This window comes from Tubulanus polymorphus, chromosome 2 (assembly GCF_964204645.1).
Source record: "Tubulanus polymorphus chromosome 2, tnTubPoly1.2, whole genome shotgun sequence".
Taxonomy (NCBI): Eukaryota; Metazoa; Nemertea; class Palaeonemertea; order Tubulaniformes; family Tubulanidae; genus Tubulanus; species Tubulanus polymorphus.
This window is the reverse complement of record NC_134026.1, coordinates 729754-747038: the sequence shown is the minus strand read 5'-3', so window position 1 is coordinate 747038 and position 17285 is coordinate 729754. Positions and strand designations below refer to the sequence as shown.

The following is a 17285-nucleotide window of genomic DNA, read 5'->3' as shown; positions in this document are numbered from 1 at the left end:
CACATCGTCAGTGTTGATTGTTTGAAATTTTATCGCACACGATAGAAAATGTCTAGCCAACATTTTTTGTATTAGAAAAAAATACGAATGACGCACCGGTACTTGAGTTACTACTCTCGATAATACCGTCAATTTATTGAAATACTTGTAATCAGCACTGAATCATATTTTGAGCATTGATGTTTTTCAAAGTCATAAACTACGTTTTTTTTAAATCCATTTTCTTGGGATAACAAAGCACGCATTCTAAGTAAGTTTATTTTTATTGTTCTTTGGAAACAACTTCATGAATTGATTTCGCGACGTAATCTAAATTCTTAGTGTTCAATCCAGACATGTTCATACGTCCACTTTTCAGCATATATATGTGGTATTTCTTCTCGAGTTCTTCAACTTGTGAAGCTGAAAATTATAATGAAATTGATACATTCGTGTCAATCATTTTGTAAGTCGACCGGAGCTACTGTGAGGATCACTTACGATTTAGACCGGTGAAGCTGAACATGCCATTCTGCGCTGTAATATGTGTCCAGGTTCCAGGTGTACCCAGTTCTTTCAGTTTGTTAAACAACCCCACTCTCATACTCTTAATACGATCACACATAGTTTCTACGTGTTGTTTCCTAGAGAAATAACAATTAAACTATGAGTGAATCTAAACAGAAATAATGGAAGGAATCTTATAAATTACCATTGAGTCAATAATGCGGGATTATTGAGTACAGTAGCGACGATACGAGCTCCATGACTCGGAGGGTTGGAATAAGTTTGACGCACGATCAGTTTAATTTGACTTTCCATTCTCGACAAAACGGAAGCGTCGTTGACAACGTAACACAAATTACCAACTCTTTCACCTGAAATAAGTTAAGAAATCAGTGTCACCAACTATAGTAGCGAAATTCATTCACAATTATATCCACCGTATAATCCAAGGTTTTTCGAGAATGTTTGCGCAATGAAACATTCGAAGCCTTCTTGCACGAAGTATCTCGGCGCCCAGGCATCCGATTCCAAATCTCCCGTAGCGAAACCTTGGTAAGCAAGGTCGAAAAATGGAAATAGTTTTCGTTCCTGAAATCGAAACGCGATCTTATATGTTAGACGAGTAGCTGGGAAATGAGAAGATGAACTGATATTTTCGCACTTACTTTCATCACAGTTGCAATTTCTTTCCATTGGTCATGAGACGGATCCATACCGGTCGGGTTATGAGCAATTGCGTGCAAGAGAATCACTGCATTCTCAGGAGCATTCTAAAAATAAAACCAAGTTCTTATAAACCCAAATAATTAGCACAATGAATATCAAGAGCCAGATCAATAGGTTTAAAACATTAGAGATCAACAAATTCCATCTCTTTGGTCAAACTGTTAAACTGATTCCAGTTTCCGCAAATCGTGTTAAGAATGAGAACCTACTTTGAGAGCATCCAAAAAAGCGGTGAAATTGATGGCTTTTTTCTCCGGATCCCAATAAGTATATTCTCTAACTTCGCTGTATCCAAGTTTCTCACACAAACCAATATGATCCTCTACGACATGAACAACTAAATAGACTAAGAACAAGAACGATGGGGCGAGTTTCAAAAGGCAAACAGGTGCTGTTGCAAATATTAGCCACAATCTCACCAACGCTTTCTCTGATATACTTGTCACAAACGCTTACCCCAGGTTGGTTTTGACACATAAGCGATGTCATATTTAGCAATTTGACGAAGAAAAGCGAGACCAATAAATAAACTTCCGCTACCGCCAACACCCTGACATCCTCCATACTGTAAGGGAACAACGAAATGATACGAACATGGACATTTAGCATCACCATGTATATAGGGAGAAGTGGCCAATGTTGTGACCGCCCATCCAAAACCTATATTAACCGAAATGATATTAGAAAATATTCTCGTATCTACCAAATATATAGAACAGATTGATGATATATTACCCTATCCTCTATGAAAGCTGGACTATCTCTTCCGAGGACCAATTCACAGGATGATTTAGTAAATGCCGGTAATCCAGTTATAGGTAGATATTCGTGATTCAAAGAATCATCGTTAGCGATCTGTTTTTCAGCGAGTTTAACAACATCTAAATCGCACACGTTACCTTCATTATTTCGATACACTAAAAAGAAACAAATCGCGTTGGACAATAGTTTTCTAATTGATACATTTGTCAGGTTCGATCAGTTAATAGCGTGACTTGCAAAAGTCAGGAGTGCAGGCAATAAATAAGACAATATTCGGGTATCATTATCCACACCGACTAAAAATAAAGCGATTTTCTTTCATTCCAAATCCCCCTACCCGATTACTCATGAATCTTTTTCAAAATGTTTCCCCTTTCCACAATTATTCCTTACTGTTAACATTGAGTAGTATGAACGAAGTTTTACTTTTTTATTGTGAGCGATATTTCAGTACCTCCTATTACCATATCACACTTCTGTGGATTCGGGTCATTTTTCCACTTTCCATACTGAAGGTAAGTTTCAACTGGACGACCCATTTCAGTTGCGCCGAAGCGTGACATGATGTTGTGTTTATGGATGTTTTTCAGGTCCTTTAGTAATAATACACGGTGGATGGCGATTGAGTTTCGAATTTGCCAGCGAGGGTCTAGTAAATAAAAAAAAAACCTATTTATTCTAATCATTCATAATTCATAATTCGAAGTTCTAACTGGTACGAACGACATCTTCTGTTCACCGCATATTATGTCATGCAGAGGCCGGGTGCAGAGGGAACTAAAGTTGAAACGCCAATTATTGCAACAAATGTTGTCTATTTATCAATTCTTGGGATTTGATTATAATACATTATACGAACTGTCTACTCTGTTACCTTTATTTAGGAGGAAAATCGCTTTATGGGTCATTTTAAAAAGAATATCGGATTTCTTTCTGCATTTGTTAGGTAAACCTTTGATGGGAAAGGAGTATAAATGACTACTTCAATTAACGTTAATAAGTCCATTCGAGTTCGCGTTCAGTCCGGCCGACTGAATACTCGTTTTCCTATGAACTGCCGTATCAATCATTTGGTTACCGTAGTCACTAGATTTCTTTTCCGTAAGGTAACTTCACAATATTGATAGGTAGCTGTTAGGCGCTCGCATCGTGGATTGGCACTTCGCACGGAGCCAACCACAAGAAAGAGAAAGGTAGGAAAGGAGACCGAAAATGGAGCAACATAGCAAAGGCATTATTCTAGGAGCTCAGAAAAAGATTAAGAATTTTTAGAAAAATTAGGAATATTTGTCAACCTGTATTTTGCTAATAGTGGTACACATACCTCACAATCCAATCTGTGGCTGTGTTTAACTTATACCAGTTGTATATCGATTTGAAGGATTGCCAGTAAGTAATAGTTTTTCGTCGTAGTGAACTGATATATATATGTAAAATTTTTAAAGTATCCTTTAAACGTGTTTGAATAGCCTAGTAACCGGTTCCATTACATATCTAACAAGTTTATTTGTACACTCTCGTCCCCTGGATTTCAGTTTACGCAATGAAACATTTTTAAACTCGAAACACGTACGACGTTCACAATCTAAAACTGATTTACTGTTACTCGCCGCTGAGTAAGCATTATTAATTCCAGCACCGTCGTTACGTCGTTAAATGATAAAAATTTTATCCGGTGTCATCTGTCATTTGTGTAAACCGAGCACTGTTATAAGAATCGACTTTATTTTTTTGTTATCATTTTTAACATTACACAAAAGTTATTCAATGAATTTTGAAGAATTGAATTCAAATTGATTAATGTTAAGTTTAATATTTGAAATTACTAAAAGCACTTACAGTATATTTTCAGGGATAAACCGATCAAATCGCGACGGGAAATATAATGATTTCAACGAATAGAAAGACACAGTCGATCTGTACAAACAGTTTATTTCCTTACAGTTTTCAGGTTTTTTTCTTCCTCTGAGGTTTAGTTTTAACCTCGAAGCTGTAAAAGGAAATAAACTGTTTCTACAGAATCTACTGTGGGTTTTTAACATATTCGTTAACTATACACTGAGATTTATATCAGTTCACTGCAGTCATAACGATTTTAGCTCATTGATAAGTACTTGGCGGTAGAAATGTGTTTCATAGTTAAGCAGCAATTACCAATTTGGTTGAAAAAATATTGTTAGACTATGGGATATATATATTGTCTGAATTTTTCTTATTGCATTATCAATTAGCTGATGATAATTCACACACTATAGGCCAATTTTGGTCGTCGGAAAATGGGCGGTGCTCGTTATCGGTTTTTGTTCGGTTTTCTGGTGGTAAATCGACTTAAAACCACTTTTGGACTTAAGTCTCAACTATGGAACTAGCCTCTCAGCAGTCTAAGTAAGTTTATTTATTGTTCTTTTGAGTACTACCCGGATAATGTAAAGTGATGCTGATTACGATTGTTATTTTCAGCAGTTTTCGACTTCAATCGTCTGTAGGAGGTGGAACCTGACGCCAGCTTCGATTGCCGGTTAGTATCTTCGAGTTGAATGTAGTAATCCCACAATTCGAATTTAATTATACGATAGAATTGATTATTTGAAACCACAACGTTTCGGCTGTTGAGCCCATCTGGTGGAATTTTGTGGGATTTCATTTATCTGGCTGCACCAGTGTACACGGATTATAGTGTTTATTCGACTCAGTACTATCTTCGAGTATTTGTTTCTGACAATAAGACTCGATTTCTTCGCTGTAGGAGCAAGTCGCCACCACTGTCAGGGTTCGGCCCGCGCCGTGGCCGCGGGATCGGGAGCCAAATTTGAATAAGTCAAAATGCACAGAAATTCGATCAAATCTACGCCAGCAGGCCCAAGTTTGCCACCCGCTGGGTCAAGCCAAGTGACGGTCATCCCCGCGACCCTATGTCACCGAACGTCAACTTCCAAAGAGATACGAGATATCGACCGTTGGCCCCGGCGCAAATGGTATATTCATAGCCCAAACATTCTATATTGTAAGCCCATCAATATGGAGCACTCCATGAGCTGGGACACTCCGGGTTTAACGCTGGCTGAATTTAGTCCTCGGCTTCATTTACCTTCAGTCATTACGTAGTAAAAAGAATATTTTTATTGCATGCCTACTGTACATGAATAATTGTTGGCGTGACAAAAAGCCTAAATCGGAATAAACTTCTTTGAATTGAATTAATAAACTGGTGCTGCCATCTGTTAGCAGACGCAATTTGTCACGTGACTAGAGAGTAACCGCATTCTGATTGGTTGAGCTTCGATTTCGCTGCGTAATTGCTATGCGCATTGAACACGGAAACAAATTAGTCTCATATGCGACGGATTTTCAGTAAATTCTTGCAGATTTTTCACATTTATTCGCTTCAGCCAGGAATGAATATAGAGTTGAAATGACAGGAACGTCGATTCAAAACGTAGAAGGCGATGATCTGAATGGGAACTTTCTTTGCGGAGTCGTTGAAGGTGAATTTACATTCGATTTTTAGAGGATTTTCCTTGTAAAAAAATGGCGTCTTGCGAATACATTTTGACAAGCCTCGATCTGGTCTGGTCTGGACGACGACTGTTGTTAGTGTTGTGCGAGCCACTTTTCATAGTTATTGAATCAAATCATTGTTTATCAATGTAGTTTTAACTAAATGCAATGAGAGGAATTGATTCCCTGAGTTACAAATGAGGAGGTGCAATCAATCCAAAAACTACTAAGGGCAAGGCAACAATCTTCCTCATTACATATATATGTATTTTGACACGCCCTAAACAGCTTAATAAACTTCTTCATGTTTTCTTTAGGATACAACGTATTTATACCTGCATCTGGTGTTTCAATAGAAGGAGTTTTTTTTTGTGTTATGTTGTTTCTCACTTATCTCCTCTTTCATGGATATTGCCATATTTTAAGTGGAAAAGTACAAAGTTATTCACCATGTTTTCAGGTTTCTATGGTCGACCATGGTCTACAGATCAGCGCAAGGAGTTATTCAAAAGGTAGAAAATAACCCAGGACGATAAAATGTCAAACTCTTAAATCGATTTTAATTTCTCCATTATCTTAAGTTAGTACTGTGCTGTCTGCTATAGCGTGTATGAATGGCTCATGAAGAATAAACCTTCGGAAAAATAGCTCTAAAAAGGAACGTTGCCACATTAGCAAAATATCACCCGTCAATTCAATACAATGAAATTGTTTTTTAGGATGCAGAGATTCGGTTTGAATACGTATTTATATGCTCCAAAAGATGACAGTAAACATCGTGTTTATTGGAGGGATTTATACTCAGTTGAAGAAGCCGATCATTTAACGAGTTTAATAGAAGCTGCTTCTGAACACGGTATCTCGTTCGTGTACGCCCTTTCTCCCGGTATTGATATTACGTTTTCCAGTACGAAAGATGTTACCTACCTCAAACGCAAACTTGAACAGGTAGGAAAATCATTTACTGTTACGCTTCAGTTATCGTCATGATGTATTTATCCGTCATAGATTTTTTGTTACTTCCTATTAAAGTTTTGAAGATGAAATCAAACCACTATTCCTGAATTCTGCTTCTGATGCTCATGTCTCATAGTTGTGATTAGTCTCCTGCTGGGTCCAGTTTCACGAAAAGGTTTAACTCTTATATCGATTTAATTTCTTCATTAATTCAGTTTATCTTAAATCGATTTAGGTCTTAATCCTTTTTGTGAAACTGGGCCCCTGAGGTGTTTTAACAGGAGCACCGTGCGAAAATAAAACAGAGCTAAAAAATTAGTTCTGGGAAAATAAGCGTTAAACTCGTTATTATTTGTAGGTGAATCAGTTTGGTTGCACGTCATTTGCTTTGTTATTCGATGACATCGAGATTGAAATGTGCGAAGCCGATAAAGAAATGTTTCAATCATTCGCACACGCTCAAGTCTCCGTTACTAATGAAGTCTATCAACATCTCGGACAATCAAAGTTCTTATTTTGTCCGACAGGTATGTCTTCCATTTCTCGTGATATGATGAATTTCTTCTGGAAAGTTAATTCGATGTTTTGATTATTATTTTTTTTCCCTAGAATATTGCTCAACTAGGGCTGTACCGGATGTCAAAACTTCTGAATACTTGAACACATTGGGTACTAAATTATTACCTGGTATTGATATTATGTGGACTGGTGAGTTTCAATGCAATATTCTATTGATAGTTAGAAGACTGGCCATAAATTTTCAATGTTACGGTCCTAAATATTTTTTAATTGACATCAAGCAATACGACATTTATATATTGTCTGCCATGGGTGCGTGTGTACTTAATCATTAATCCTGTTTATTAATCGATGATCAATGACCTCAAATCTAATGTATTTGGCTTTGAAACCCCACCTTCATATTAAGTAGTGAAATAAATTTTGTATAATTTTCAACAGGTCCGAAAGTGATTTCTAAAAACATCACTGTTCAATCATTAGAAGAGATTGGTTCGGTGTTGCGTCGCGCTCCCGTTATTTGGGATAATATTCACGCTAACGATTACGACCAAAAACGATTATTTCTCGGCCCGTACGACGGTCGTCATCCGGAGATTATTCCTCATTTACGCGGCGTCCTGACGAATCCGAACAACGAATTCGACGCTAATTTCATAGCATTCCACACGCTCGGACAATGGAGCCAGTCAAACACTGATGTCGTTCGAGGTAAGTTTATATCGGTTGATTTAATTATTTTTCAGTGTTCATATCAGGGAATCTTAAATTCTAAAAAGGATTAAGGAATAATTTAAGATATGCCCAGTGTATTCAATGCCAGCACTGGAAGTTTCTACTTACAAATTCTGTTGGCAGTGTTTTGTATCTTCACATGCAATTTTACATAGAATGTCAAGAGCTAATCTTAGTATTCGGGAAAAAGGGCTGAAAAGTTAAAACTGATGTTTGTCTCGATCTAGTTTCATGACGCTCATAAATGAGATCCCACTATTTAACTTCGAAGTCGAAATGTGAATTTTTAAAAACTTCAACTGAGTTTGAGTTCAGTTCTGTAGTACTAAGAAAGATATTTAAAACCTGACAGAAAAACAAGATAAACTGGATATTTGAACTTTGTACCAAGAATATTATAGCTTCAAGTATGATTAGAGATCAAGGTTTGGGTGATAATAAGTACAGATTGTCTGGGTGTGCGAAAACTTTTTCAACTTCATTTAATGGAAATGTAATAATATGATATATTTCATGCTCTGATTCTCAGTCGAGCTGTAGACAATAGATAAATGTTGTTATTGTAGTGTGCAGCCCGGTGGATTCTGACATCAAATTGGAAACTGAAAATGACGAATACTTCGCCGATTATTGCGACAAACTCTCACCTAACAATGCATTCAACCCGCGGCACGCGTTAAAGGTCGCTATCGACGACTGGCTCGACGAATTCTACGTCGTCAAAACGTCGTGCGTGAAGAAGCCGAAAAAACCGATGTTGATCCCGGACGCGGCTTTTCAAACGGGCGTCAATACGTGCATGACGGTTACCCCGACGACAAACGTTTTACCGAATCTGAACAATACGCAAAACAATCTTCACCCGCCGATTAAAAACGTCAACGAACTAGTTTCATTGGCCGATATAAACTCGTCGTATCTTCAACCGGCGTCGATCGGTCCGGTTAATAGTCTTACCGACGCGCAGTCCGACGTCAGCTCCACGTCGCCTCCTCCCGATTATCAGCTCGATTTAGAACCGATGGAGTGCAGCTCGAAACTGGACGCCACACACGACGGGTCGTCGGTGGTGACCGCGAAATGCTGCGAGGAAATGCAAGTCGATGATAATAATAAAGAAATGAGCTGCGATCGAATGGAAGAAACATCGCGTATTAGACACGAGGGTAAACTTACTGCTGATGATGTGTTATTATTAGTTGATTTGTTTTATTTGCCGTATGAACACGGACCGCGCGCCGTTCAATTGCTCAATGATTTTCACTGGTTGAAAACGAACGCTCACCTGGTTATTCAAAACGCTGTCGGTATTCACACGAAACAGGAGGTTTGTATTATATGAGTCCCGAGTCGCAGGGTTCTTACGGTTTAGGGTTTTCATCCCACTGAGGATATATCATCTATTCTAATCAGGGAATTGGTTAGGGAGATACAAGGGAATTTTGGATTCCCTGATCTGTAAGAACCCTAGAATCAGTTTAATAGAAATTTTGATCTAATCCTTACACTATCTACAGTCCACCTATACATGAATAAATAGAATATGCTGTTTCAGCCAAATATCTCATAAACTGGATAAGTTTCATCATTCTTAACCTTATAGACATACTTAGATATGAGTAGAAATCAGCTCATTTCGAAATATTTAACCCTAGGGTTGAATTTTAACTCATAAACGTTGAACAGGATCACATAATCGAGTCAGAATATTGCATTTGTTTCCATTATTTGTTTCTAGGAATCTGAGTGGAGGAAAAAAGCTGCTGAATTTAACGCCGAAGTCCGACATATCTCCGACATTGTGGAGAAATTATTCCACATTCCGAACCGTGGAATTCTGTACGATCTGTATCCGTATGTGTGGGATATGAGAGGAATTCTATCATTACTCAGTTCGTTCGTCAAGTGGTTAGGTAAGCATTCAATATCGCTCGGAGAGCTGTGAATCCTGTGTCTATTTATATCGAATTTCGCATGATTGTATTATTTCTAACAATGATGACGAAATCGCTGGGCGTTATTTTCGATAAGCTACATCCGTGTCTAAATTATCGATCGTAAATCAGCTGGTGATGTTGGAAGTGTTTGTTGACAGAAAGCTAGGATTTCTGTTTGAATTGTATATATTTGTATGGAATGATGCGCTACTAAAATTGCCACCGTTTTTCATGCACTTTTATTTTAATTATTTTATGAGGAATATTGCAAATTTGCGGTTATGCTTCTTTTATTTCTATCCCGCACATGTACTATTTGAAAACATCGTCGTGAGGCTTTAAAGTCCTGAACTGAAATAGAAATGAACTTCTTAGATATGTTAGGGAGAGATAAAGATTTAATGAAATAGTGTGGGATATGATAGGAGTATCACTGCAAATGTCTACGTACCTCATTAAAACCAGTTTGATGTCGGCAAATATCAAAATTTCATTTCTGTCTCAAATTCAAATGGCGCGTCCAGAAAGCGTGTTTTCAGTATTCCGCTTCGACCATTTTTTAAGAATAATTTTCTCGATGAAATCAACATTTTCAAGTGGAATAGAAACATGATTTCGAGACGTTCATTGACGCATTTTTACCATTTCTATGTTCTAAAATATAAGTAAATGAAAACTGAAGCATTGACATCAAACGGTTATGTGTGAACTGAACAGATGTAATCATTCGATAGATTGATTATTTTTGAGCGAGATGCTATATCAGTCAGGGAGGCCACTAACCTTTTCATAGTCTGGGAATTTTGTTTAAAAGAGCTAAAAGTCAGGGTAATTTATTGTGATTGCTCGATCATGGGTATAATCGAAGTGTCTGTCTATGTGCTATGTACTTGACTGTGTTAATAATTGGATTCTTATCAGATCTCGTGTCGAAGAAAACAATGTTCACGTCCGGGTAAAAAGTAATCAGATTAAAGTGGCGGTAATGTTCCGGGGCACAAATATTTTTTAATGAAACCAAAAGCAACTCGTGATGAATACGCGATTTATCGAATAACTACATTTGTGAGAAAATGATTTTCAGGCAACGAAGAAAAAGATGTGAAGATTTCATTCGTAAATTTTTTCCGTGAAAAACTGTGGCAAATGAAGCTGGATTTATTTCAGTCCACGGGATGTATACGATATGAACACAAATATTAGTTTTCTGACTCGAAATTCAACGACGTCGTATTTCAAAGAGAAAAATTGCATGATATATTTCGATTTTATTGAATTTACTACTGATTGATTCGTTCGCTGCACATATTAATAATTTTCTCTTTTTCTTCTCTTTTCTACAGCTCTCGGCCAAGTTCCGTATATCAGCGTTTGTTACATGAGGCGAAGTTTTTCCTGTACGTTCAAATAAACAGGAATTTTTATTCCTACACATTTATTTTCTCCATTTTTGGTCGACCGAACGAAGCAAGATCGTCGTATTTAAAAAAACATAAACATACTCTAGAATATGTCTTTAAAAATTCTAAATCCTCGCACACGCATAATTATTATTAGTCCCCGGTGTGGTAGGTAGTTAATACATTGATCGAACGGAATGATTTTAAAGTCACATGCGCATTTGTTCACGACTGACGCTTCAGTCGTTGAGATCGCGGCGGAACGCGCGGCAGAACCCTGTGAAACAACTGTTACACAATGAGTCATAGGGAAAATATCGGTTTTACTAACATGCGTTGTTACTTTTTAACAGGTTGTAACTATATATATATTTCTGGCAGGCACGTCGATATATGAGTAAATTACGTGTCTGGATTTACTAAGAAAACGCACGGTATTTCCCACAAACTCAGCACTTCAAAGATAAAAAACTGAAATAAACCGCACAACGCATCGTCGTTCGTTTATACGAGCAGAACTTCTGAAAACTCGTGTTATTAAAAAAAACTGCTCGATAAAATTAATCGCTGAGATTTCGACCGCGCATCGAGAGGTTTTATTTCATGTTTATATCTATGAATTCCTGAGGGTTGGGAAATAGTTTGCAAAATGCTCGTTTAAGTTTCAGACAGATCTGAGCAGTCGATAACATGGTTTCATTTTTCAGAGCGCGCGCGCGTGCGAGCAAAAATCATTTTTAACAAACCCCGCGTCTAGAAAATGTGACTGCGCAATAGGGCGTCTTATTAGGATAGGAACATTTCGGATTATATCGTTTTATGTCAAATAATGTGGCAGAGTCTCCTCGCAATTGTATTAATTAAATCCACCATCTGAAATCAGTAAGATCAGAAACCCTTCTGTCCATTCGAATCATCCGCACTTAGTTTACTGGATCAGTTTATGGCTCTATTAATCGAATAACTTTTTCAACGCGTGCAAAATTAATAATTAATGATTCATTTTCTGACTGGCCTTAATTTGAGCTACTGCTATGCCTAAATTTTTCCATACAATTGAAAATGATACCATTGAAAAGATTCTGCCATTATTTGCTGAATGCTTCGAGGATCACTGCTCACTCTCTCTATGAAATGCTGTAAGTGGCCCTTCAGATGTCGTAATTTTTCCAATCATTAATTTTTGTGCAGGGTGTACTAAAGGATATAAAGAAACCTTTATGAGTGGAGACCAAGAACCGTGGGTGTTCCGTGGTGGCCTACAGGCCGAGTTCCAAGTATGTATATGTCCGATGCAGCTGGTTCTGATATTGTATTTTTTAACCTCCTTCAGTTCTCCACAGCTCTTGACAGCCTCATCTCACTGTGTGCGCATGCGTCTATTTTGTCTCGCTGAAAATGTCTTCAATTATGATATGAAATGTTTTTAATTAAAATTTCACAGATAGAAATGTTCATTGAAACAATATGTGTATTTGATATATGCCAGTTCATTATTTTCCTAAATTTATTCCTGGGTATAATGGAATAGATCATGTTTCAGCGAGGCAAAATGATTTCAGAATTCGCTAATGAATATTGTATTTTCAGATATAGGAACGTATATTTCATATTAAACGACCTTGCAACATCAATTGAAGGTCGTTTAATGCGCAGCGGTTATAAGCAACATTAACTTATTTTATGTCAAATGTTTGCTCTGTTTGAGAATATCTGATTATTGAATGAAGTTTTACCATTCACAGCAGAACTCACTTGACTTCGGATGACTTGAGATTGCACAGATTTCAAATTAGATATAATCTGAATTATTCAAATTAAGTAGAATCTGAATTTTGAATAATAGTTTACATGGTTCCAGGTTGAGTGGACCAAATATTTCTTCCGTATTATGTGAAAATCTGGTTTGAAAAATCTGAATTAAGCGAGTTCTATTGTTCTTACTTTTGGTTTGTGAGATTGAAAACGATGTTTTGAAATTTCAGAAGTTTTCAGAGCAAATATCTGAGTAACAAATCGTTAATGTTGCTTGTACGATTTATGATAATTTTCTGGGGACTCTCAATCGACCAGTGGAAGTAACTGAGTTTTTTCAAACAGAGAAAATTCAGTACGCAGGATGTCAGTGGAGCTGTGGATGAAATTATTCATGTTTATTCCGATGGTCTTGTCGAATATCTATGGTGCGTGTTTTGGAAGTAATCACAGCTTTGTGACTTAGTTAGATACAGAACCCAGTTCCGCGGTTCGCGATTAAGAGTTTGATTTAAGGAGTTGAAATTAGTTCAGTGTTTTTATCCAGAGTCAAATTCTTAGGGATATAAACTGTGAAACTGGATCCAGAATCGATGAACAATTATTTGAAATATTCAGTCATTAGATTTGGCAGTGGGCAGATAATATTCTTATTTGTAACAGAAAAGTGACAATTTCTTCTGAAACGTTGCTGAGCTGTAGATAATCGAACTGACCTCCTATATCTGTGATGTATATGATTATCGTAAATGATTATTTGATGGTTAATCAAACGAATGCAGATGATTTCAGTGTGAACTAATATTGTATTTGCGTGATTGACTCGTTATTACAGCGTATGCTTCCATTGGACAACGCGTTAGATCTGTTCACGTTAAAACCTCCCGATCAGCCAAATTCAAAGATATTCACTATTCGACCGTATTTGCCGCCGGATGAGGTAGGATTTTCTAGACAACTCTCTCTCTTTCCTTCGATATTTATGATTTCTATCTCAGTTTCATATTTCGTGTTATTTTTATTTAGGAACATGTTCGTTCTATTTGTCGTTTGACTTGCGATGATGGAATGGATGGTACTGCCATATTCCCTCAACATCCCGACTTAATGTCTGACAAGTAAGAGTTCATTTTATGATACATTATAACCTCTCAATAGTGAACACTTGGGGTTCCAAAGAAATTGTTCACTATAGAGAGGTGTTCACTAAATAGAGGTATTCACTAAGGGAGGTTTTTCTGTATACCTCTAGCGTTAGATGATACATAACTTGCATAGAATGTATGTTAAGTGGATGTTACTTAAAAGTAGATACTGAATGTAATATGTGCTGAATACCAGACAATCTTATGAGTTATCACCAGGGGCCAGTTGCATAGTCATGGCTCAGACTTAAGACCAGTCTAAGACCAACTTAGTTCTATAGCTTATCTAACAACTTAAGACCAGTCTTAAGATTTAAGACCACTTTTGGACTTAAGTCACGACTATGCAACGGGCCCCTGGACAGTGTGAATACCAGACAATCTTATGAGTTACCACCTGGGGCCAGTTGCATAGTCGTGACTTAAGTCAAAAAGTGTTCTTAAATCTTAAGACTGGTCCTAAGTTGTTAGATTGGCTATAGAACTAAGTTGGTCTTAAGTCTTAAGCCATGACTGCAACCGGCCCCTGGAGAGAATGAATACCTGCCAATTTTACATGTTTTCCCTAGTTATTTCAGGAACTGCTGTTAGATACTGGACTAACTGATATTCGATTACGATTTGTAGGTTGATAGGAGCGTTTCTGCAGTTATCCCCTCAGTATTGTTTCGTCGTCGAGGATAGTAACTCACAGATCGTAGGTTACGCTCTAGCCTCACTAGACGTCCGTAGTTTACACAGTCGTATCGAGGAGGAATACATGACAAAACTACATGAGAAATATCCGAAACCACTGACAACAACTGATCTTACTCCAGCTGAGGTATGTCTTCAGTCACTAGTTTAATCAACAAAGTATATACAGTCAACCACCGATATGCCGTCCACATCGGTGCAGAATGATTTTGGCGGTATAGAGAGTATGGCGGTATATCGGGGGTGTTTTACTATTTATATAGAGATGTACATCGAGAAAACCTGGCGGTAGGCAGGGGGTGTTGGTATATGGGAGGGCGGTATATCAGGGTTTGACTGTATAATGAATATTGTGGTTTTCTGTAAAAACTCCCTTGTGGTTACTACTGCAGTTACTAATTTGTTGGTTTACCGTCCTTGAGAATTAAGATATTTGAATATGTGACCCTTGAAAAAAATTGGCTTCTATTATGTAAACATTCAAAACGTGATACCGTGCAGGGGCGCCATCTACACTGAATTAAAGTTCTTTACGCTGTTTTTATAGGAGATAATAATGAGTTTATACGAAGATAAGATGCAGATTTCTGACGGTTTGTATCAACATTATCCGTCTGTGATCCGGATGGATATATTACCGGAGCGTATCGATGACCCGGCCGTTGTCAAGCGTCTGCTAGCGTGCGTGTTAGCCGCGTTGAAAGCCAACGGTTCACACGGAGTTCACACAGAGGTCAGCGTCGGAGATCGGCAAATATTCGATTTTTACACGAGGCTCGGATTCTTCGATTGCACCGGTAGCCTCGTTCCCGTCCCGGAGGACGTTGCTGTTCTCGGCCGTATAATTTGACCTTCGATTGTTAGAAGCGAACGATCCGATCGACGTGGCGCCCTCTGGAATAAATGCTGCGATTGTATCGTCTTGTGAAACGCGTTGTGAGGCCAAACTTGTTTATGTGCAATCAATCAAACGAAGCAAGCATCTCATTAAACCCACTTTAAATAACCCTCCTTAACTGTTCAATGAACGTTGTCAAAGTGGCCCCCCCAGTGTTTAAGAAATTTGTTGAATTTTGTGCGTTCTTTGAAATTTATCAAAAAAAGGGTTTATAAGCTGATAATAATTTATTATGATGTCTAATGATCAGAAAAATAGACTTCTGATATTTTAAATCATTTCGGGGGTCAGTAGGGACTGGGGGGTTTAGCCTAGGAATCTTGAATATGTTGCATGGGTGGGTGCACTCTCTTGCTGCCTGTAGCCATACTGGCTAAACCTCTGTCTACAAGTGTCCACACGAACTAGTAATGATGATAATGACTGAAGTAGGAATACATTTGTTGAAAACAGCGAGGGAACAGGGTCTTGATGTGGTTAACTTGTCCTAAACAGAGAGGAAAAGATAAGCTGGGAAGAGTTTAAACTCGTTCAACACAGTTAAGAGAACTATATTGGATGATATTATACATGAAGAATATATTTAAACTATTACGAAGTATTTGATGATATACGCTGTCCTGTTTAACCCCCGCTGAATTATCAATGTCTTGTCAACATTTTCAGGTGCTTTTGTTCAAACTAGTCATGTCCTATAAATGTTGTACAGTATATTGCTAAATCTACTTAACAAATATGATTTCAATGAGGCCAGTGAGATGACGTAACTAGTTCATTTAATGCGACACAAAGTGGCTATTATCAAAAATACATATGTAATTTTGCTATTATTGATAAGAGAAATGTCTTAATTCATTTAATTTGGTTTATAGGAATAACTGTAAACTTACAATTACTGTTATTAGCTGAAATTACTCCTTTAGTGAATACCGATAAGACAGATGAAATTCTGTTGACATTTAAGTTTGTAGCATAGAAACATAATTGAATTCAATAGTTGTTTAACCTGTGCTGTATGCTAGTTGAAAGGGGAGATTCATCAAATTTATTTTGCAGTTAAGTTTGAGGGACTGGTAATGTTCTACCAGGAGTAGAAGTTTGTATTTGATATATAGCGAAGTATTGTGAGGAACAAAAATATTCATTAAGAAGAAAAGCTTGCTGTATTTTGTGCTTTTTATATTCTTTTCCCTTGTCCGTTGTACAGATGTAAATATTGATCTGAATAGAGGGTCGGCTTACTTATGTAATTATAACCTGTGATAGTCCACCATGTGTGAAAAAAATATTTCATGTGAATGATAATTTATTAATTCATTTAGGTCCAACAGAGTTTGTTGAATGAAGGGTAATCCACTAATAACTTAACTACGATTTAAATCATCCAATTTAGAAGAGTTTCTGAGTTATTTGAAGAACATTTTGTGCCTGAAGAGAATTTTTGTTGTATGCTGTTGTACAGATAATTTGTATATTTTGTTTTATAATAAAAGAATTATCAACGATTGACACGAACCGAGTTCTTTTGATTCGCTGATGCAGTCGTTTCGCAAAGATAGTCACAACCTTAAGAAGATAGAAATTAAATCCTGTGTTAAGGGTCGATGTCTGTCCGTGAAGGTTATTGTGATGGTTTGACAAATCATGAGCAGTCACAATGTCGATCAAAGGTGCAATTCACTAAAACTTGCTTTTTCAGAAACAAAACTGCTGAAAAGCGCCAACCTTTGCCTTACTGCTACAAACCACGCCTGAACCTCAAAATCAAGCT

General features: G+C 37.3%; 2 protein-coding genes across 4 annotated transcripts; one reads left to right on the top strand and one right to left on the bottom strand.

Annotated features, from left to right (window-relative positions):
* Positions 1 to 130: 130 nt before the first annotated feature.
* LOC141898841 (aspartate aminotransferase, cytoplasmic-like) lies at positions 131 to 3520 on the bottom strand. Of its 2 annotated transcripts, none has more exons than XM_074784968.1 (10): positions 3299 to 3520; positions 2429 to 2623; positions 1948 to 2129; positions 1669 to 1777; positions 1422 to 1534; positions 1152 to 1256; positions 924 to 1074; positions 692 to 857; positions 481 to 623; positions 131 to 402 (listed from the first exon to the last, which is right to left on the bottom strand). In XM_074784968.1, exons 2-10 carry the CDS (start codon positions 2535 to 2537, stop codon positions 263 to 265), a joined length of 1218 nt encoding a protein of 405 aa, XP_074641069.1. In that variant the 5' UTR covers positions 2538 to 2623; positions 3299 to 3520; the 3' UTR covers positions 131 to 262. The 2 variants fall into 2 exon arrangements, with proteins under 2 accessions (XP_074641069.1, XP_074641068.1); XM_074784967.1 differs by having other exon boundaries at positions 1422 to 1558; positions 3299 to 3516.
* A 955-nt stretch (positions 3521 to 4475) lies between these two features.
* On the top strand, positions 4476 to 17002 carry LOC141898356 (protein O-GlcNAcase-like). 2 transcript variants are annotated; one of them, XM_074784209.1, is made up of 16 exons: positions 4476 to 4492; positions 4721 to 4949; positions 5364 to 5459; positions 5933 to 5984; positions 6192 to 6420; positions 6788 to 6956; positions 7039 to 7137; positions 7390 to 7659; positions 8250 to 9010; positions 9422 to 9596; positions 10964 to 11017; positions 12212 to 12297; positions 13611 to 13715; positions 13802 to 13893; positions 14548 to 14743; positions 15164 to 17002. In XM_074784209.1, exons 3-16 carry the CDS (start codon positions 5387 to 5389, stop codon positions 15464 to 15466), a joined length of 2664 nt encoding a protein of 887 aa, XP_074640310.1. In that variant the 5' UTR covers positions 4476 to 4492; positions 4721 to 4949; positions 5364 to 5386; the 3' UTR covers positions 15467 to 17002. The 2 variants fall into 2 exon arrangements, with proteins under 2 accessions (XP_074640310.1, XP_074640311.1); XM_074784210.1 differs by lacking the exons at positions 4476 to 4492; positions 4721 to 4949; positions 10964 to 11017 and having other exon boundaries at positions 5035 to 5459.
* The last annotated feature ends 283 nt before the right edge of the window (positions 17003 to 17285 follow it).